Source organism: Salvelinus fontinalis, chromosome 21 (genome assembly GCF_029448725.1).
Source record: "Salvelinus fontinalis isolate EN_2023a chromosome 21, ASM2944872v1, whole genome shotgun sequence".
NCBI lineage: Eukaryota > Metazoa > Chordata > Actinopteri > Salmoniformes > Salmonidae > Salvelinus > Salvelinus fontinalis.
This window is the reverse complement of record NC_074685.1, coordinates 29,976,896-29,999,281: the sequence shown is the minus strand read 5'-3', so window position 1 is coordinate 29,999,281 and position 22,386 is coordinate 29,976,896. Positions and strand designations below refer to the sequence as shown.

At 43.1% G+C, this 22,386-nt stretch overlaps 1 protein-coding gene across 1 annotated transcript in view; it reads left to right on the top strand.

Moving 5' to 3' along the window:
- The first annotated feature begins 23 nt into the window (after nucleotides 1-23).
- Nucleotides 24-22,386, top strand: part of LOC129818605 (autism susceptibility gene 2 protein homolog) — a 30,620-nt gene continuing 8,257 nt past the window's right edge. The window contains exons 1-6 of the mRNA XM_055874675.1: nucleotides 24-1,188; nucleotides 12,504-12,719; nucleotides 14,494-14,586; nucleotides 14,719-14,745; nucleotides 15,437-15,466; nucleotides 17,307-17,355. Of these exons, the coding sequence (XP_055730650.1) occupies nucleotides 838-1,188; nucleotides 12,504-12,719; nucleotides 14,494-14,586; nucleotides 14,719-14,745; nucleotides 15,437-15,466; nucleotides 17,307-17,355 (766 nt within the window). The 5' untranslated portion in view covers nucleotides 24-837. The remainder of the gene's footprint in view (nucleotides 1,189-12,503; nucleotides 12,720-14,493; nucleotides 14,587-14,718; nucleotides 14,746-15,436; nucleotides 15,467-17,306; nucleotides 17,356-22,386) is intronic.

Genomic DNA, 22,386 nt, shown 5'->3' with positions numbered 1-22,386 from the left:
GTCAGTTGTTCACGGTACTGGGATTTACTGTACAACCGAAAATGCAATGTAGGGCGAAGTGGGGAAGTGGGCTTTAAATCTAACGTGTTTTTTTTTGTTGTTTTTTTACACCATTTACCCAACGTTTTACTCAAGATCAACCGGCCATTCAAACCAACCATATCAACCAAGGAAAGAAGAATTCGAGGCTGGATTTATTTAGAAACAATACCGACTCAGGAAAGGCGAATCGTTTTCTGGCTGGGGTTTGCTTACTTTGGTGTGAAGATTGACAAGCTTTGAACAAATAGCCTGAGAATGGATGATTCTACAAATCACGGAATTCATTGAGTTGAGTGGATTATTCATGTGTCTCGCTTTTGCATATCTAAGGCCAGAGTAACAATCAATCAATCGGCCAAACACCATCAAAGAGAAGTGTTGTTTAGGCTATTTTACTTAAATAAACGGATTCCCTCTAGCCAAGCACAATCGTTCATGACTATAGATTTAGCCGGGCGGTGATGGAAGAACAGTCCGACATGATACCACGTTGTAGCTTCGTTTGACAGCTCGCTCTGTCGCAGCCAGACAACAATTGCAAGCAAAAAAAAGTTTCAAAGCAAGTTAATATTATTGTAGGAGTTACAATTTAGAGTTCTCCCACTCTCTAGGCGCAACAAAGTAACAATCTGCTGTTGTGGTGGTCCAATTAGACAGGCAGCCACGGTTCGCATTCAAGTCGAAACCAACCTTCGAAAATGTTCTTGTCTGTTATTGTTGGATGGAGGATTTTCTCAGATCGTTTATTTAATTTGTAAAACAAAGCAAGTGCTGTTCTGCACACTTATACTTCACATGGACAAAGAACGAATTTCGCTCTGTCGTGTGGCGATCGCTTCGACTCTGAGTTCTAAAATGGACGGGAAAATAAAGCGCAGCCGGAGGTCAAGATCTCAACGAGACCGCGTGCGAAGAAGGGATGCGATTGACAGGAATGACCAAAACCGGAGTCCATCATCTGGCTCCGACCTAGGGCAAAGCCCGGTCGGGAATAAGGCCCTGTGTAATTATGGAAAAATGACCAACTTGCGTTATGTCCGGACCCCGCGTCCCTCTCGGAAAAAGAGACGAGGGTCAGTGTCACAGGAGGAGGACATTATTGATGGATTTGCCATAGCCAGCTTTCTCAGTCTGGAATCTTTAGAGGTAAGAACGTTGGCCTATGTTGTTGTTGTTTTTGACACACGTTTGTATGTTTGGACATGATACACATAAATCGATTACATCTTCCTGCGTGGCCAACATCGCTCAATATCTCTGCCAGGGTCATGTGCAGTTGACGCAGTTATCTCCATTGTGAGTTTATTAGCACATTTAGTGTAAAAGTTATATAACAGCCTATACGCTGTTACATAAAATGGTTATCTACATTGTAATTACGCTGTCCCTGCCTTGTAACAAGGTTTTCAGGACCCAGGATATTGCTGTAAACACATTGGTTGGTTTGCTGGGCCAATATGCCAAGAGGCTGATGGCTGAAGATATGCTGTTAGGTTACTATTGATTTATCCCAACAACAACCATTATGATGCTTTGAGGTGTCACTCAGTCCATGTGTTTCTATAGATCAGACTTACTTTCATTTCAGAATATGTATTTCTGGAATACAGATTATTATTGATGCACTACTGCACACTGGCTGGTTTGATCAATGTCATGATAATTCCTGGGGTTTGGCAGAGAGAACTGGTAGATGTCACACATTTTGAATATGTTCTGATTTGCTGATGGTCCAAAAATGGAAAATCAAAAGTTATAAACTGTAGGCCTAGGCTTGACCCATTTTATAGTAAGCCCCTCTCTTGCTCTTAAATGCTTCCAGGTGCAAGGTTCATCAGCTGGAGTATTAGTGTATGTGATTTTTCCACCTGCCGGCTCGGGGATTCAAACCAGCGACCTTTCGGGTTACTGACCCACCGCTCTTAACCCGGGAGGCCACCATAGGGACATGTGTCAAAAGAGATACAAAATAGACAATAATAAAGGCATTGGAGACTTCTATGTGCCTGAAATGCTGGAAGAGGACATTTTTCTCTCAATGCTTCCCACCAGATGGTGACTAACAGTAAACTTGATGAATGGTATCTAAGTGACACTGTGTGAAAGAAAACCCGGCAGTAAAAAGCCAGAGCTGACTCAGTGATTGGTGCATATGGCCCTGACAGAGTACTCATCATCATTCTGATTCATTCTCTGTCTAGAAAGAGAAACTTATTGTTATACCAAATGTCAGGGGTGAAAAACAAGACAGGACTCAACACGACCTTCTGTCATCGATAATGATGGGCGTTATCTATTCCTGTCAAACCAGAGGTGTAACTCATGGAATTGCTTTGCTATATGACTACACATGATGTACCGGCTAACTGTACATGAATCACTGTAGAAACAGCTGCTTCATACAGCTGTTGCATATTGTCAACATGATTTCCACAATATTCTGGATGAGGATGACTGTAGACTGATGATGGCTCCAGCTCAAAATGACCCTGGCCTGGATTTTAAAAGGCGGCCTGTATAGTTGTATAATGATTGTTGTAGTGAGTGCTGTAACCTAGACAGTGTAACTCACCAGGGTGTGACTCTGGGATCTGCTGGCCCACTGTATGTTTGTTTACACAGGGTTAGTTTCATTAGCTCTGTAACCAGCTAGTCTGGCTTTGGCACTAGTCTAGATGTGGATGATTGGGTGAAGCCTGCAGCAGCTCTACCCTTTAAACGGTGAAACGCTTCTCTGTTATACGGTCTGTACTCTTCTCTAGCTCTGCTCTGGCAGCAGGGAGAATCTCTCTCTGCTCCCCCTCTTTTATGATGACTGAGCTCCTAGGATTTCACCAGATAGAATTTCATTAATACAAAATCTAGGATTAGTCATTTGTAAAGCGAGCTGTCAGACTGTTACAAGTGTTTAATATCCTACTGCAGTAGGGCCCCCAAGCAGACATTTCAGCACCCTATTTGCAGAAATAAAGTGATATGTTTGATGTATTTTAGGAGTCCGTCCACCCGGTCAGGTGTGTACTGTACTGTACACCCCAGAGGTGATACCATGTAAGTAACTGTTTGATAAACACTACCAGTGTGTCAAAAGCGAAATGTTAATTTAATAGGCTGCAGCACGTGAGAAACACTGTGGAGAGCATTCAAAGGACACTGCTCTCGGTTTATTTCTGTTTTGCTATAATCAAGATTATTTCTGTGGTGGAACTTGTACAGGTAGTGGTACAGTGGTCTTATTTTATCAAGAAGCATATCATTGAAATATTCCAGCTATTGATTGGTAAATCTTTCTAGAGGTTCTTTATTACAGCCAAGGCCCTGCTGCATAGTTAACGTGTACCAGCCTGCCGGACCTCTGGCCGATCTGTCCAGCTGAGAGCTCTCCAGGCAGTCAAGAGGGGGCTGCTGCGCCACAGCTCCGTGTCTCTTTGGGGTGTTTGTCTGCCTGGTCGGATGACGCTCTTTACAAACTCCTTGTGTGGACAAGATTGAGGAAGTGCTTGGCTTCCAGGGGACCTGCAAGGGTTTTTAAACAAGCAGGTGTCACTTGTCTGTGTATGTAAAAGTGTTCACTGACAGCTGATAATACGGTGTGCTTACAGGAAAGCCGTGCTTTTGCTTTCAACCCTTTTTTCAGTAGAATCAATCTTCTAGTTCTAGGAACAGTGAAAATACCTCTCTGTGGCCTGTTCAGTTTGACTGAATGTAGTCCCACAACCAGGTTAGTGGGTTACTCCCTCAGGCACTCATTGATTTACCCTCCTCTATGTTATCTGTCCTTGCCATCCCCCCTAGTCTCCAGCTAGACTGTCATGTCCAAGGATTACATTCCCCTCTCTTCAGCATTGTGGAAGCACAATGACATCCCTCAGCCAAATAATGCTGAACGTTTCATGTTTTACCCTTGTTCGTCGCAGTTCCACATAATGGACAACTTGCAGGGCTGCAGGCCGCAGTTGTAAAAGTGTGTGTGTGTGTCCATCTCTCCCTGGGCCCACTGCCCAGCCAGGCTGTGAGACAGGAAACAGACTGACTCTCCCTGCCATAAACCCCCTCTGTGATTTCCTATCCTTTGTTCTCCTGCTTGTCGGCTCATGCTGTAAATAAACCATCAGTCGTCCTGAACGGCCTGGAACTGACATGGAACACCATTATGTCTGTCTGTTGCAGTGACAGACTGACAGACAGAGACAGCGAGTTTTATTTAGAAAATTAATATGTAGAATGTGCTGCTACTGCGTGACCTCAATCCACTGGCTTAATAATGACTGTTGGCCCCATTTAGTGGATAGGTACTATTTAGCCCTGATAAGTAGGGCTATCTGCCGAATATGGTACAGTTCCAAATTTAGAGTTCCAGGGCGCAGTGCAACCACTCTCTTGTTGAAAACTCTCTCTCTCTCCCCCTCCTCTCTCGCTCTCTCTCTCTCTCTCTATCTCTCATATTAATTCTGCTGGGTTTTCAGTTAGGTTAGGGTTCCACTACATTGCCACTGTGAATAGGTTCTCTGAGGAAAAGTCCTCGTTAGGTACTGATGGTGTCATCTAATTGTCTCAGGACCTGGCAGAAGAGGGGAGGCATTCATCAAGCCACTATAAACAGCCGTCAAGGATAGCACAGTCATGCCCATCGAACAGCCTCAATTTGTCGGGGCACGGACTCGACAAGGTGTCGAAAGCGTTCCACAGGAATGCTGGCCCATGTTGACTCCAATACTTCCCACAGTTGTGTCAAGTTGGCTGGATGTCCTTTGGGTGGTGGACCATTCTTGATACACGCGGGAAACGGTTGAAAATGAAAAACACTTCATGAAACAAACTGGTGCGCCTGGCACCTACTACTATACCCCGTTCAAGGCACTGAAATCTTTTGTCTTGCCCATTCACCCTCTGAATGACACATATACACAATCCATGTCTCAATTGTCTCAAGGCTTAAAACTCCTCCTTTAACTTGTATCCTCACCTTCATCTACACTGATTGAAGTGGATTTAACAAGTGACACCAATAAGGGATCATATCTTTCACCTGGATTCACCTGGTCAGTCTACAGTTGAAGTCGGAAGTTTACATACACTTAGGTTGGAGTCATTAAAACAAGTTTTTCAACCACTCTACAAATTTCTTGTTAACAAACTATAGTTTTGGCAAGTCGCTTAGGACATCTACTTTGTGCATGACACAAGTCATTTTTCCAACAATTGTTTACAGACAGATTATTTCACTTATAATTCACTGTATCACAATTCCAGTGGGTCAGAAGTTTACATACACTAAGTTGACTGTGCCTTTAAACAGCTTGGAAAATTCCAGAAAAGGATGTCATGGCTTAAGAACCTTTAGAACCTGATAGGCTAATTGACATAATTTGAGTCAATTGGAGGTGTACCTGTGGATGTATTTCAAGACCTACCTTCAAACTCCGTGCCTCTTTGTTTGACATCATGGGAAAATCAAAATAAATCCGCCAAGACCTCAGAATTAAAATTGTAGACCTCCACAAGTCTGGTTCATCCTTGGGAGCAATTTCCAAATGCCTGAAGGTACCACGTTCATCTGTACAAACAATAGTACGCAAGTATAAACACCACGGGACCACGCAGCCGTCATACCACTCAGGAAGGAGATGCGTTCTGTCTCCTAGAGATGAACGTACTTTGGTGCGAAAAGTGCAAATCAATCCCAGAAGAACAGCAAAGGACCTTGTGAAGATGCTGGAGGAAACAGGTACAAAAGTATCTATATCCACAGTAAAACGAGTCGTATATCGACCTAACCGGAAAGGAGGCTCAGCAAGGAAGAAGCCACTGCTCAAAATTGCCATAAAAAAGCCAGACTACATTTTGCAATTGCACATGGGGACAAAGATCGTACTTTTTGGAGAAATGTCCTCTGGTCTGATGAAACAAAAATAGAACTGTTTGGCCATAATGACCATCGTTATGTTTGGAGGATAAAGGGGGAGGCTTGCGAGCCGAAGAACATCTTCCCAACCGTGAGGGCTTGGGAGTGGCAGCATCATGTTGTGGGGTTGCTTTGCTGCAGGATGGACTGGTGCACTTGAGGGAGGAAAATTATGTGGATATATTGAAGCAACATCTCAAGACATCAGTCAGGAAGTTAACTTCTTATGGCGGGGGGCAGTATTGAGTAGCTTGGATGAATAAGGTGCCCAGAGTAAACTGCCTGCTACTCAGGCCCAGAAGCTAAGATATGCATATTATTAGTAGATCTGGATCGAAAACACTCTGAAGTTTCTAAAACTGTTTGAATGATGTCTGTGAGTATAACAGAACTCATATGGCAGGCAAAAACCAGAGAAAAAATCCAACCAGGAAGTGGAAAATCTGAGGTTTGTAGGTTTTCAAGTCTTTGCCTATCCAAAATACAGTGTAAAATTTGGTCCGATTGCACTTCCTAAGGCTTCCACTAGATGTCAACATTATTTAGAACCTCAGGCTTCTACTGTGAAGGGGGAGAGAATAAGAGCTGTTTGAGTCAGGTGTCTGGCAGAATGCCATGAGCTCAGTCAGGCGGCGTCCGTGAGAGTTAGCTGCATTCCTTTTCCTTTCTAAAGACAAAGGAATTGTCCGGTTGGAATATTATTGAAGATTTATGTTAAAAACATCCTAAAGGTTGATTCCATACATCGTTTGACATGTTTCTTCGAACTGTAATATAACTTTTTTGACTTTTTTTCTGGACTAAGTGCCTGCGCCTCTTGAATTTGGATTTGTGAACTAAACGCGCAAACAAAAAGGAGATATTTGGACATAAATGATGGACTTTATCGAACAAAACAAACATTTATTGTGGAACTGGGATTCCTGGGAGTGCATTTTGATGAAGATCATCAAAGGTAAGTGAATATTTATAATGCTATTTCTGACTTCTGTTAACTCCACAACATGGCGGGTATCTGTATGTCTTGTTTTGGTCTCTGAGCGTTGTACTCAGATTATTGCATGGTGGGCTTTTTCCGTAAAGCTTTTTTGAAATCTGACACAGCGGTTGCATAAAGGAGAAGTATATCTTTAAAGCTTGGTCGCAAATGGGTCTTCCCAATGGACAATGGCCCAAAGCATAATTCCAAAGTTGTGGCAAAATGGCTTAAGGACAACAAAGTCAAGGTATTGGAGTGGCCATCACAAAGCCTGACCTCAATCCTAAAGAAAATTTGTGGGCAGAACTGAAAAAGCGTGTGTGAGCAAGGAGGCCTACAAACCTGACTCAGTTACACCAGCTCTGTCAGGAGGAATGAGCCAAAATTCACCCAAATTATTGTGGGAAGCTTGTGGAAGGCTACCTGAAACGTTTGACCCAAGTTAAACAATTTAAATGCAATGCTACCAAATACTAATTGGTGTGTATGTAAGCTTCTGACCCACTGGGAATGTGATGAAAGAAATAAAGGCTGAAATAAATCATTCTCTCTACTATTATTCTGAGATTTCACATTCTTAAAATAAAGTGGTGATCTAACTGACCTAAAACAGGGAATTTTCACTCAGATTAAATGTCAGGAATTGTGAAAAACTGAGTTTAAATGTATTTGGCTAAGGTGCATGTAAACTTCTGACTTCAACTGTATGTCATGTGTGTTTTGCACACTCAGTGTATATTGTGGGGTCATGATCTAACCTCTTACACAGTAACTTGTGATCACCACTTAAGCAATAAGGCCAGAGGGGGTGTGGTATATGGCCAGTATACCACAGCTAAGCTCTGTTCTTAAGAACGAGTGCCTCGATACAGCCCTTAGCTGTGGTATATTGGTCATATACCACAAACTCCCTAGGTGCCTTATTGCTATTATAAACTGGTTACCAACGTAATTAGAGCAGTAAAAATAAATGTTTTGTCATAACCGTGGTATATGGTCTGATATTCCACGGCTGTCAACCAATCAGCATTCAGGGCTTGAACCACCCAGTTTATAATTTGAGATAAATTCCTCTCAATAATCTCGCTGTAAAAAGAGTGAGTGTAGTAATGTGGGTCTTGAGGATTGATCATGTTTGTTGTCTGTATGCTTGTGTCAGCAGTTCAAAGTTCTGATTAGGATCACTTGTCCGTGTCTGTCTTTTATCTGATTCACCTGAGCTGACAGTGCAGATAATGTATTGAGTCGATGAACAGTAAGTCAGACAGGATTCTGTATGACACTGACATCGCTCTTATGCATGACAAGATCAGTCTATAAAAGCACGGAACGTCCTTGAACGGATCTGTACTGGGCAGAAGAAACAATCACTCATTGTTTCACACAGTTATGATACAATTAGTATTTTATTTTATTTAACCTTTATTTAACTAGGCAAATCAGTTAAAAACAAATTCTTATTTACAATGACGGCCTACCCCGGCCAAACCCTAACCCGGACGACGCTGGGCCAATTGTGTGCCGCCCTATGGGACTCCAATCACTGCCGGTTGTGGTACAGCCTGGAATCAAACCAGGGTCTGCAGTGACGCCTCTAGCACTGAGATGCAGTGCCTTAGACCACTGAGCCACTCTGGTTTCTCCACCTCCCTGGACTGTTACCAAGCACGTCGGATCAAAACAATCACTGCTAGCTTGGCTCTGAATAGCATCAGGCATACACATCTGTTGAGAGGCAGAGGGAGAGAAACTACTCTAACCCAAAGACCAAACAAGGGCTGAATGAGAGAGAGTGGGTGAAAATAATCTGGGGTAGATTTCCAGCTACACTGAATACAATAGGCATGTACCTCTAAGAAAGAAGACAACAGGGACTGTAGATAGTCTATATTCTGTGATATATGGACAGAATATACAGTCGTGTTTACATATGGATCTAGGTGATAATAAACTGGCTCCATTTTCCGCCCTCGTGTTTATCATTACTGTAGGTTGTGACACAAGAAAGTGACATTATGTTCTATTGCAATTTCATAATGTTTCTTTTTTGGCCACCAGTACCTCCTTTAAATATGTTTGACAGTTATGTGACAAAGTAGCCTACACATTTAGACTTGTAAGGCAAAGCCATGGCAGTGTCAGAATATTTATGACTCCTCTTCAGTCCATTACTGGTGCATAAATTGCTCGGGTCCAGTAATTCAGTGGCAGGACCTGTGACCTCAGGCTGCTGGACGTGTCATGGGAAATAGAGAGTGTTATGCTGACCACACAGCTCGCGTTGCAAAATAAATTTACACATACATGTTATTAAATCATTGCACCCGCACTGCTCTTGTGGGTCAACGAGCATCTGCGTAGGCAGGCGTTAAAATAGAACTTGGTTCTATTTATGATGCTTGACACACTGCAAGTCCCGCCTCTCCCATTTCCTCATTGGTTTTTAGGAACAAATACCCACATGGGTGATTGAAAGATGACCTGAGGTCCACACTCCTTTGCAGTTGGTGGTGGTAATGCACCTTAAAGTTGGTTGCCAACTGGCATATAAAGTCCAAAGAAGAAGAAGCCTGAAGGAGGAGAGATTACTAGAAATTAACTCAGTTTACCCGTTTATCTGTGGATTAATTGTCGGAGTAGAGGACCTTGTGCATTTCAGGTAAAATAACAACCCAATGTTTATATCCCAGGACAAATTAGGTAGCAACAGCAAGCTAGCTAGCTAAATTGCCATAAATGTTTAATGCTTTTTGACCTGTCCCCAAATTAAAATAGTTGGTTCATAGTTGGTTTTGATATTTCAACCTGTGTTTCCTGAACACGTCTGGTGTGGGTGGACAAAATCAACATGTCTGGTCAGCATGTTAAGTGTCTAATTACCACTTAATTATGTGTCACAAGTACTGTGGGAAATGACACACAAACTCCATTTCAGCATTCAAATAAAGTGATGATGAACCTAGTGTATCTATAGCCACTCTCAGTGGTGTAAAGTACTTAAGTAAAAATACTTTAAAATACTACTTAAATAGTTTTTGGGGGTATCTGTACTTTACTATTTATTTTTTTGACAACTTTTACTTTTACTTCATCACTACATTCCTAAAGAAAATAATGTACTTTTTACTCCATACATTTTCCCTGACACCCAAAAGTACTCATTACATTTTGAAAGCTTAGCAGGACAGGAAAATTGTCTAATTCACACACTTATCAAGAGAAGATCCCTGGTCATCCCTCCTGCCTCTGACCTGGTGAACTCATGAAACACATGCTTCATTAGTAAATGATGTCTGAGCGTTAGCGCATGGCCCTGGCTATCCGTACATTTAAAAAACAAGAAAATGGCGCCATCTTGTTTGCTTTATGTAAGGTATTTGAAAAGATTTATACTTTTAATTTTGATACTTAAGTATATTTTAGCAATTACATTTACTTTTGACACTTAAGTGTATTTAAAACCAAATACTTTAAAAGTTTTACTCAAGTAGGATTTTACTGGGTGACCTTTACTCAAGTCATTTTCTATTAAGGTATCTTTACTTTTATTCAATAATGACAATTGGGTACTTTTTCCACCACTGGCCACTCTACCGCTGGCATCTTTAAAAGTCAGGGGCATTTACAGTAAACCTTGTACCAGAAGATGTTGGCCTATAGTGCCATGTGATCGAACAGTTCCTAATGACAGAAAGCGGTCTAGCTGGGGATGTATGGATAAATGGAGTGCTTGACCTATGGACAGGCTGTTAGCAGTATTATCTCTGTTGTGGTCAGTAGGATAAAGACAAATCATCTGTAGACCTGTAGCTTTACACACAGTTTAGGAATCCATCATGAATCTAATACCCAGGAACGTCCAGATCAGCTGGGTCTACTCTCCTACAGTGCAGTGCTTAAATCAATGAACATAGGAAGGAAGAACTGTAGGCATATATTTCACTGTAACAGATCTCTCTGGATCTCTAGAAGGAACTGTGCGCTACTGTCTTGTACGATATCTTGTCATGGGAAAATAGCTCTCTGAAATGAGCTATCTATTACTCTGATAAAGGCATGTTAGCGGATGCTATTAGCTTTATACAATTAACTGACCGACTTTCTGTTGTACCCCTGCTTGCGTTGCGTCTTTGAAATCTATGTCACATCAATAGAGTTAATGATTTACAGAGCAGTTAATGGAGGCTGAAGCAGCGCTTACTGTGCCATTGGCTGATTGGATGCAAATTGGATTTGAACAGCCTACTGTAACAAGCTGCCTTGTTTCCTTGGCCTCTTGTATCTCATGTCCTTTGTGGAATGTTTGCAGGCCAGGTTATGTTCAGCTACCTGGTGAGACCTGATATGTGAGGTCTGATTGCAGAAGCTGTGGCACATGAGCTGTTAATAGCTTGATGTTCATGTCTTCTGTCCACCGAGGAGAGACCGTGTTATAACATGCATGTTACTGCCATTCACTTTTGGCTTCATGGATGGTGAGAGTGACTGGATGGAGGTACGAATGTGATAGTGGAACTTGATGAGAGCCCATCCACTGAATCCTTTGTAAGCCGCTGGGCTTTACCTGGGATTTAGGGCCAATGTTCGTTCTCAAAGCCATTCTCACTGCAAACCCTAACCTGGATTTAGCTGGTTTCACCCTATTGTATTCAGTGTAGCTGGCAAAACGGATCTACTACCCAAGGTTATTTTCACCCACTCTCTCTCACTCAGCCCTTGTTTGGTTTTTGGGTTAGTTTAGTTTCTCCCCCTCTCCGCCCTGCGTCTCCACAGCTGTGTGTGCCTGATGCTATTCAGAGCCAAGCTCAGTGATTGTTTTTATCAGACATGCTTGGTAACTATCCAGGGAGGTGGAGAAACACAGTGACACATCATTTACCACACGCCGCTAGTCTTTTAGCAGTGCCATGAATATTAATATCACTATGGCAATGGTTCTGGAGATTACACTTGTGCCATTAGGTCACTTGTTTTCATGGATAGCTGAAGCTGTAGGCAGGGGGGACGCTGAGCTGGGAATGCTCACAGTTCACACTCGTTGGCTAAGTGAGATTAGTTGTGCTTGCATTGAACAATACCCCAAAAGCCATCGGGGGAGGGGAGCATGTATTAAATTGCTCCTTTCCAAGTTCTCACAGACTTCTGTGTCTTAGATGACCTGTAACTGATTTTTGTTCATGTCCATTGCTCCACTGTGCTTGGTAGTATGTATATCAACACCACTGACAACCCACTCACAGGCTACTGGCATGGTTAGTCCAGGGGCATTTAGCTCAGACTGCCAAACGCCACAGCCTGACAATGGGTGGCAGCTGGCCGCCAATATTCTAGTCTCGCAGGCCTGCCTCATAGGATATGACCTCAATACACAACCATGCCCAGAAGCATCATGAGCTTTGGCTCTTCTTCAATTCCCTATTTCTTTATGATGGGTTTTTATTTATGTACTAGAGGTTTTGGAAGGATTTCCTTGCCGCCTTGTCATATTGACTCAGTGTAAGCATTATCATCATTCATACCGAGGTGGCTCTCCTGTGCTGTACATATTAAGCCTCTTTTGTGTTTGCTCTTTCGTAGGTGGCTCTGAGGAAGAGCACAAAGAGCCCGAGGTCGCAGGGGGGCAAGGAGAAGTGGGAGAGCCAGGTGCTGAAGAAGCGGAAGACTGAACAGACTGCTGAGGGGGATGTGATTCCTGTGAATGGGTTCACTGACAATGGAGCTGACTTTGATCATGAGCAGGATGGAGAGAAGGAGCAAGGGAAGGTGAAAAACAGATCAAAGAAGAGCAAGCAGGTAGTCTATGGATCAATTAACCTTCATTCTTTTTAATGACTATGCTCTCCTACAAACTAAAAACTCTCTACCTCGTAATGTGTGTGGGCATTTTGCCCAGTGAAGTAAAAAAGGTCTTACAGTTTGTTTTCGTTTTGGTTGTTTACCTAGCTAAGCAGCTATATGTTTATCTGGAGTTCTTCCTTAGCTGTTTCAAGTCATCCACTTTAAATCCCACAGTTTTCTTTTTCTAATGGTGATACGGCTTTTGTCCTGTAAAAAAAAAAATAATGCCTCCATCGTGAGGTGTTAATTGTCAGCACCAGCCAGTCAATGAACTGTGTTATCAGGTTCATTTCCGAATCTTCCCATCCTGGTCTAGTAATTGCTTCACACAAGCGTGTCTGCTTTGCAGGAAGTTAGGAGAGATCCACACAGGAAGCAAGGGCCAATAAAGAGACGAGATAAGGTGCTTTGTGAAGAGCTTCCTCCTCAGCGCAGGATGTGTCTGTGTTTGTAGCAGAAAGCACACCAGGCACTCACAAACTTATGCCCACTTCCATATCAGTCCCTGACCTAGCCAATTCCCGCACCCCAATCTGTATGTGTCAACCAGATACTACTTGTTATAAGGTATCGCCTAGACGACCCCTTGTGGATCTCTCTTGTTCTGAACAGTATGCAAAACAGTATGTTGGGTGGTAGCCTCCTATGCAAAACAGGACAGAGCTATTATCAGGTTTGTTTCAGTGTATTTGGTTCCTTGAATTTACTGTTTATCTTAGCACACTGTAGGTAAATGGGATCTACTCTACGAAATGGATGAAACCTACTCACACTTGATCAATCAAGCAGTTTAATTGTGTCACTGAAGCAATGTCCGGAGTGCTGTAGGAAGTAGAAGGACCTCAGATAACATCCTTTCTCAGATAACATGTACTTTGCTAAAGCGCATTGACACAGGACGTTCACGGTGTCAAATGAAGTCATGAGACTAGCTGGAAGATGGCTGGATGACATGTTCACTGCCACTGTTAAATCCCACCTATACTATTTAAGTAAATCATTTTTACATGAACACACACACTCACTCACACTCACACACAGAAATAGACATACAGTGTTCTGGGCTTGCCTGTCAAAGCAGTGAAGTGTAGCAGCCAAATGAACGCTGCAGGATGGGCTGAACATTCAGGAACGGTTGCTTTAAACCATGAAACCCCAGATCAACACCACATTATTGTACTGTTCCTGTTTAATCACTACATGCTGAGTTTTCAGTCAATATGATTTCTCTGTTTTGTCCTGAAACAACTTGTGATCTCCTGAATCAATATCTGTATAAAATCTGCATGATGCTGCATGGATCATTCAAGGTCTCCATTCCAACCCAATGTTGGTGTGTGTGTGCCCATTTATGCATGCACTGCATTCATCTTGCCTTTAAAGAAAAGCCAGCTCTGGCTCGGAGTTGGGCCAGGGCCAGGGCTAGGGCTAATTGCCCATCACGGTCAGTGAATGAGTCTGGACATGAACTCTGCTTATTTTAAATCGGGTTAACTGTGTCATTGAAATGGATGTCCTCACTGATGTGTAATCACTCATTCCTGTAATACACCAGTGCCCTCTGGTGGGCCAGATTCTCATCTGGGCAGAAAGGCTATGGGCTGGTAAATTCACTGTCTACCAACTCAATGTTATGTAGATAACCCTGTACTCAAAGACATGGTGATAATTAGTTAAATTGGAAGCCTTTAAGTGTGTGATTGATCTGTCCTCTGTGTCTGTCCCTCAGGTGAAGGGGCTTCTGGGAAGGCAAGGCGGAGCTGAGGTCACCAGAACGCAGGGCACGCCTCAGAAAAGCAACTCTAAAGAACACCACAGTGGGGTATGAACAGTATTGTCTGGATAAAGGGATTTTTTTTGTGTGCCAACAACAACCTATTGACTGATTACAGAAGGCATTTATCAGAATCTGTTATAAGCCCTTGCTCATGAACATTATAATTTCTTTCCACAGAGTTCATTCTCTGGTCGGGGCTATTCGGTGAGTGACTTCAATCCTTTCTGATAGAATGAATGTCGCCTATGTTACCCATGGTACTGCTCAGAGTATGAGGACAAAACCGGGTCAGTGATTAGCTCATGCATACTGAGAAGAACAGTCTGTTACAAGATGTCCTCAGAAGCTGGAACAAAATGTCCTCAGAAGCTAACAGGCTGATATTTAGTAATGAAGCTAAACAGGTGTCATGTCAACACGGATTAGTGATTTGTATATCTGAGTGACACTTTGACAGTGAGGGAGGGACTGACACATGATTTATCAGGTTTCAGTAGAAATTGACCGGCTGCTATAGTAGCTCACAGCTGTGTTGCTGCGTCGCCTGGCATGATGATTCCTTTAGAGCAAACTGTTCAGTACACACAGCAGTTAAACACACGTCGGTGACTTGGAACGAGGTAACGGACCTAATGCATAATAATGTCCCCTTTCTCCCGCTCTGTTTCATTCTCTCGCACACACTCTCTCTCTGACTTGATATGTAAACAGACTCTTACTTCTAGGCATAAACACATTTCTACTAATCTAACCATAATACGTTTCTCAATGGATCTCAATGTTTTTTTAGATGCATTATTTATAGATACATTTATAGAGTTTCAGTTTGAGTGTTGGTGATGGATGTAGCTGTTCTCATGAATTAATGCAGCGCTTCGCATCCTTTCTCCCGCAGTGTGACAGTGAGAGTGACATCGATGACAAGGTCAGATAAACATTCTCACTTCTCAGAACTATTAACTTATCAGTCCTCTACATGTTATGTATTGGTGTATTCCCATCAGGGCTGTCAGCTGGCCAGGCTGTATTGTACTGAGAGGGGGGGGGGTCCTCCAAATGGCAGTCAGGGTTGTGATGGGGTCAGGTTTTTTGGCTGACCTTTTTATTTAATAGGTCAGGCCAGCGTAAACAGTGTGTGGGGTGTCTTTGGTCTCAGTGGTGGTCCTCCTCCATCCTGAGCAGACTATTTTTGGGACATAGTTGACGTCAAGGAGGGTAAATGGCCACAAACTCTAACTTGTGTTTTGGTACTGGTTTGTGAGTGTGAGGTTCAGTCTGTGTGTCTTACGGACATTATACTCATTTAACTCTTTTTTAAAATGTCTACATGTTAATAATGCCAGCTCTCTTTGATTGCATTATTGGATTTTGATCTAAGGAATGCGCTGAAGCTAACTTGATTACACTGTGAATATCATTAGGGCTACTTACGAAAGTAAGGACGTTCTGATTATCATAACAAGTCTCTGTTATTTCCTCTATACGATCTATTTATTTTTGTCAGCAACCTCCTATTAAATATTGAGGCTCCAAAACTGAAATTAAACTCATGACAGAGGTCATATGAACCAGATTACGGTAATGTAGCATTTTGCAAGGTTGTTAATCAACTGATGGATTCCAGGAATATCTGGAAATAAGGTACTTACATTTGCAACACGAAAGGAACCTCATGATGGTTTACCACAGCTGAATTTCCGCTGAGTTCAACAATTTGATTTAGCAATTGAATCTGGTCAGTTTGATGTCTTTTTGATGTCATTAGTGTATAATCATGCGCTTTCCCAGCATCCGTATGATTGACACTTTACAAAGGACAGAATGCTTAAAGATGAGGAATACACAGGAGCACATCAAATATAGTATCACTACATAGCTTATTTAAGTGAAAATGGTTGAGTGCTCTAGTCTGTGTGTGCGTGTGTGCGTGTGTGCGTGTGTGTGCGTGTGTGTGCGTGTGTGTGCGTGTGTGTGTGTGTGTGTGAGTCCTCTGCTGCCTGGTATGACAATCCGGCCAATATTCAGCAATGTAATTAGAAACATACTGTTTTAAATGTAATTTATGGATTAGAATAAGATACTTAGCTACTAAGTTAATTTGTGTCATCCACTTTCTAATTTGTTTTTCACAAGGTAAATGTCATGGGCATTTACGTAGTGCTCTAACATGAAAGAAATGACTGATTACATTAATTGCCTCTTAATATGTAATCTATGTTGTGGTGCTTTTTATTATACTGTCAAAAAGATGCATTCTTTGAACTGTCACATACTACATGAAGTTAGAAGGGTTTCGATTTAATCTCATTCAGTTTCATTTAGAAAACGTTCCCTCTCATGTCATTGGACTGGGTTCACTAAGAGTTATGTCTCACCTTTTGTTCCTCTGATCTCATTTTCATTCATTTTACATTTCCATTTTAGTCATTTAGCAGACGCTCTTATCCAAAGCGATTTACAGTAGTAGTGAGTGGATACTTTTTCATACTGGTCCCCCATGAGAATAGAATCCACAAACCTGGCGTTGCAAGTGCCATGCTCTACCAACTGAGCCCCACGGGACCATACATTCATTGGGAACTTGAACACACCCCCCTGAGTGTGGCGCTGACGTCGAGTCTGGGAGTGGAGCAAGAGCCAGCATACCGGATGGTCCTGTTGATCGAGTGCTGTTAAAGATTACCATGGAAGAGCAATCACTTTTGGCGACAGTTCCAGCATCAGACTCAAAATCCTAACATCTTTATTTTCTCATTTTTACTCAGGTTTCAGGGATTGAGTCTGATAAGCTCTTCACAATAAGGACAACTAATGGTAAGAATATTTTCACTCTCAATTTTTTTTGCACTTGACTCTCTGTCCTTGCTTAGCTGTTGCTAAAAAGAATAGATATATTTGTCTCAGTGACATGCTCTTATATGCTTTTTCTGACATTCCATTTCTGTTCACAACCTTATTCAAACCACACAATTATCAAGAATTACCTAATTGTTGTCAAGGTGTTGTGGCGATTGAAGTTTAAGGATACCCACACACTCTTAATTGCACAACGTGGTTTGACACTGAATGTCACTCTACCCTGTGGAAAGTCTCTGAGCTAGAGGGATTTATGTTGAAGTAAAACAGAATAATGACGCAGGTGTTTTGACAGAGATGTGTGTGCATTTGAATGTGTTGAGTTGTGTGAAATAGTTGATAAATGCTTTCTACACAATCTTTTAGCTATGAATTGGATTGAACCTCCACTTTCAGTGGCTTAGCTGCTTCGTTGGGGCTAGGAAGAAGTGATGTTTGGAGTCACACGTCATTCTCAATGAGACTACTGGCTCAAGCAAGTTTGTAATCTACTGCAATATTCCCTGTTATCATCCTTAGCATCTCTTAGCAGTTCCATATTGTGATCTAACTATAGCTGAAATTCAACAATTAAGTGCAATTTTCACCCAAGAGAATGCCTCTCAAAGCAACATCACTGAATGGTATTTTCCCCATTCAGTATTCTTTACCCTACTGAGTTGTTGTTGCCTTATATGGGGTGCTTGATTGATTTCTCAAACTCAAAGCTCATTAGAACTAACGTGGTCACATTTCGCCTCATTTGGCCTGAAAGAGCCAAGCGGAGACGCACATCCAGGGCCAGGCAGCATAAAGCCTGCTCTAATCCCACTGGCTGGCTGGCGGTGAGAACCTTTTAGAGCTGAGCCAGGGGTTTAATATGCCTTGTGAAAGCGATTAGAAGGTTTCTATTTAACTCTCCCTACCTCCAAGCTGCTTGTGGTGGGCTTTGCAGAGGGCATTTGTTGTTTGCTTTGGAGGTCTCTCATTGAGTCTTCCAATGAGCCGTCTGGACTTCAGCCTATTGAACGTTATGATTACAAAGAATGCTAAACACACCACTAGTCTCTCCCCAGGGCCCTCGGGTTTTGTCAGAGCTCAAAGACTGCAGGGAGTAGAGACTAGTGTTGTTTGGTGCTGGGAAAATAGGCTTTGTTGAATTTAATGACCATTTTCTTATACTGTCTGGCAGTGAATGGACAATATAATGGTGCAACTAACAAATTGTGAGCACTTTGTAATATGAACATGCTCATTTGCCCAAGACATGAACCCACTGGCTGTTATGAAGCTGCTCGTTAGTAGCCTCATTGTTGTTTCTAGATGTAGGCCTATTATTCAGTCTTGGGGGCCACAGGACTAGGGCTTTTATCACCAGACAACAGAGATTAGGAGCTATTCACCACTATGAATGAAGGTTGTTTTAGCAAAGCATGACCACATACACATACATACACATGACCAAAAGTACGTGGACACCTGCTCGTCGAACATCTCATTCCAAAAATCATGGGCATTAATATGGAGTTGATCCCGCTTTGCTGCTATAACAGCATCCACACTTCTGGGAAGGCGTTTCACTAGATGTTGGAACATTGCTGCAGGGACTTGCCTCCATTCAGCCACAAGAGAATTAGTGAGCACGGGGGCATTGTCATGCTGAAACAGGAAAGGGTCTTCCCCAAACTGTTGCCACAAAGTTGGAACACGGAATCGTCTAGAATGCCTTTGTATGCTGTAGCGTTAAGATTTCCCATCACTGGAACTAAGGGATTTAGCCCAAACCATGAAAAGTCTCATGTTATTTGTCACATGCGCCAAATACAACAGGTGTAGACCTTAGAGGGAAATGCTTACTTACAAGCCCTAACCAACAATGCAGTTTAAATATATATATATATAAGAATAAGAAATAAAAGTAACAAATAATTAAGCAGCAGCAGTAAAATAACAATATCGAGGCTCTATACAGGGGGTACCGGTACAGAGTCAATGGTGGGGGCACTGGTTAGTCGAGGTAATTAAGGTAATATGTACATGTAGGTAGAGTTATTAAGGTGACTATGCATAGATAATAACAGAGTAGCAGCAGTGTAAAAGTGGGGGGGCAGGCAATGCAAATAGTCTGGGTAGCCATTTGATTAGATGTTCAGGAGTCTTATGGCTTTGGGATAGAAGCTGTTTAGAAGCCTCTTGGACCTAGACTTGGCGCTCCTGTACCACTTGCCATGCGGTAACAGAGGGAACAGTCTATGACTAGGGTGGCTGGAGTCTTTTACAATTTTTAGGGCCTTCTGACACCGCCTGGTATAGAGGTCCTGGATGGCAGGAAGTTTGGCCCCAGTGATTTACTGGGCTGTACGCACTACCATCTGTAGTGCCCTACGGTCGAAGGCAGAGCAGTTGCCATACCAGGCAGTGATGAAACCAGTCCGGATGCTCTCGATGGTGCAGCTGTAGAACCTTTTGAGGACCCATGCCAAATCTTTTCAGTCTCCTGGGGGGGAATAGGTTTTGTTGTGCCCTCACGACTGTCTTGGTGTGCTTGGACCATGTTAGTTTGTTGGTGATGTGGACACCAAGGAACTTGAAGCTCTCAACCTAGTCCACTACAGCCCCGTTGATGAGAATGGGGACGTGCTCGGTTATCCTTTTCCTGTAGTCCACAATCATCTCCTTTGTCTTGATTACATTGTCATGGCACCACACTGCCAGGTCTCTGACCTCCCTATATGCTGTCTCGTCGTTGTCAGTGATCAGGCCTACCACTGTTGTGTCATCAGCAAACTTAATGATGGCCGGGCCGTGCAGTCATGAGTGAACAGGGAGTACAGGAGGGGACCCTTACCACTCAGAGCGGCCCGTCAGGAAGTCCAGGATCCAGTTTCAGAGGGAGGTGTTTAGTACCAGGGTCTTTAGCTTACTGATGAGCTTTGAGGGCACTATGGTGTTAAAGGCTGAGCTTTAGTCAATGAATAGCATTCTCACATAGGTGTTCCTTTTGTCCAGGTGGGAAAGGGCAGTGTGGAGTGCACAGAGATTGCATAATATGTGGATCTGTTGGTGTGGTATGCAAATTGGAGTCAGTCTAGGGTTTCTGGGATAATGGTGTTAATGTGAGCCATGACCAGCCTTACAAAGCACTACATGGCTACAGACGTGAGTGCTACAGGTTGGTAGTCATTTAGGCAGGTTACCTTAGTGTTCTTGGGCACAGGGTGGTCTGCTTGAAACATGTTGGTTTTTCAGACTCGGACAGGGAGAGGTTGAAAATGTCAGTTTAGATACTTGCCAGTTGGTCAGCGCATGCTCGGAGTACACGTCCTGGTAATCCATCTGGCCCTGCGGCCTTGTGAATGTTGACCTGTTTAAAGCTCTTACTCAAATCGGCAGCGGAGAGCGTGATCACACAGTCTTCCGGAACAGCTGATGCTCTCATGCATGTTTCAGTGTTACTTGCCTCGAAGCGAGCATAGAAGTAATTTAGCTCATCTGGTAGGCTCGTGTCACTGGTCAGCTCTCGGCTGTGCTTCCCTTTGTAGTCTGTAATAGTTTGCAAGCCCTGCCACATCCGACGAGCGTCGGAGCCGGTGTAGTACGATTCGATCTTAGTCCCGTATTTATGTTTTGCCTGTTTGATGATTCGTCGGAGGACATAGCGGGATTTCTTATAAGCTTCCGGGTTAGAGTCCCACTCCTTGAAAGCGGCAGCTCTAGCCTTTAGCTCAGTGCGGATGTTGCCTGTAATCCATGGCTTCTGGTTGGGGTATGTACGTGCAGTCACTGTGGGGACGATGTCATCAATGCACTTATTGATGAAGCCAGTGACTGATGTGGTGTACTCCTCAATGCCATCGGAAGAATCACGGAACATATTCCAGTCTGTGCTAGCAAAACAGTCCCGTAGCTTAGCATCTGCTTCATCTGACCACTTTTTTATTGACCAAGTCACTGGGGCTTCCTGCTTTAATTTTTGCTTGTAAGCCGGAATCAGGAGGGTAGAATTATGATCAGATTTGCCAAATGGAGGGCGAGGGAGAGCTTTGTACATGTCTCTGTGTGTGGAGTAAAGGTGGTCTAGAGTTCTTTTCCCTCTGGTTGTACATTTAACATGCTGGTGGAAATTTGGTGAAAAGTATTTAAGTTTCCCTGCATTAAAGTCCCCGGCCACTAGGAGCGCCGCCTCTGGATGAGCGTTTTCATGTTAGCTTATGGCGGTATACACGTCATTGAGTGTGGTCTTAGTGCCAGCGTCGGTCTGTGATGGTATGTAAACAGCTATGAAAAATACAGATGAAAACTCTCTGGGTAAGTAGTGTATTGTCGCAATCTACAGCCTCAGATCATTATTCCTCCTCCACCAAACTTTACAGTTGGCACTATGCATTGGGGAAGGTAGCGTTCCCCTGGCATCTGCCAAACCCAGATTCGTTCGTCGGACTGCCAGATGGTGAAGTGTCACTCATCACTCCTGAGAACACGTTTCCACTGCTCCAGAGTCCAATGACGGCAAGCTTTACACGACTCCAGCCGACGCTTGGCATTGCGCATGGTGATCTTAGGCTTGTGTGCGGTTGCTCGGCCATGAAAACCCATTTCATGAAGCTGCCGACGAACAGTTCTTGTGATGACAATGCTTCAAGAGGCAGTTTGAAACTCGGTAGTGAGTGTTGCAACCGAGGACAGACCATTTTTACGCACTTCAGCATTTGGCGGTCCCGTTCTGTGAGCTTGTGTGACCTACCACTTTGTGGCTGAGCCGTTGTTGCTTCTAGACGTTTCCACTTACAGTTGACCGGGGCAGTTCTAGCAGGGTAGAAATTTGACGAACTGACCTGTTGTAAAGGTGGGTTCCTATGACGGTGCCACGTTGAAAGTCACTGAGCTCTTCAGTAAGGCCCTTCTACTGCCAATGTTTGTCTATGGAGATCATGTGCTGTGTGCTCGATTTGATACACCTGTCAGCAACAGGTGTAGCTGAAATAGCCAAATCCACTAAGCTGAAGGGGT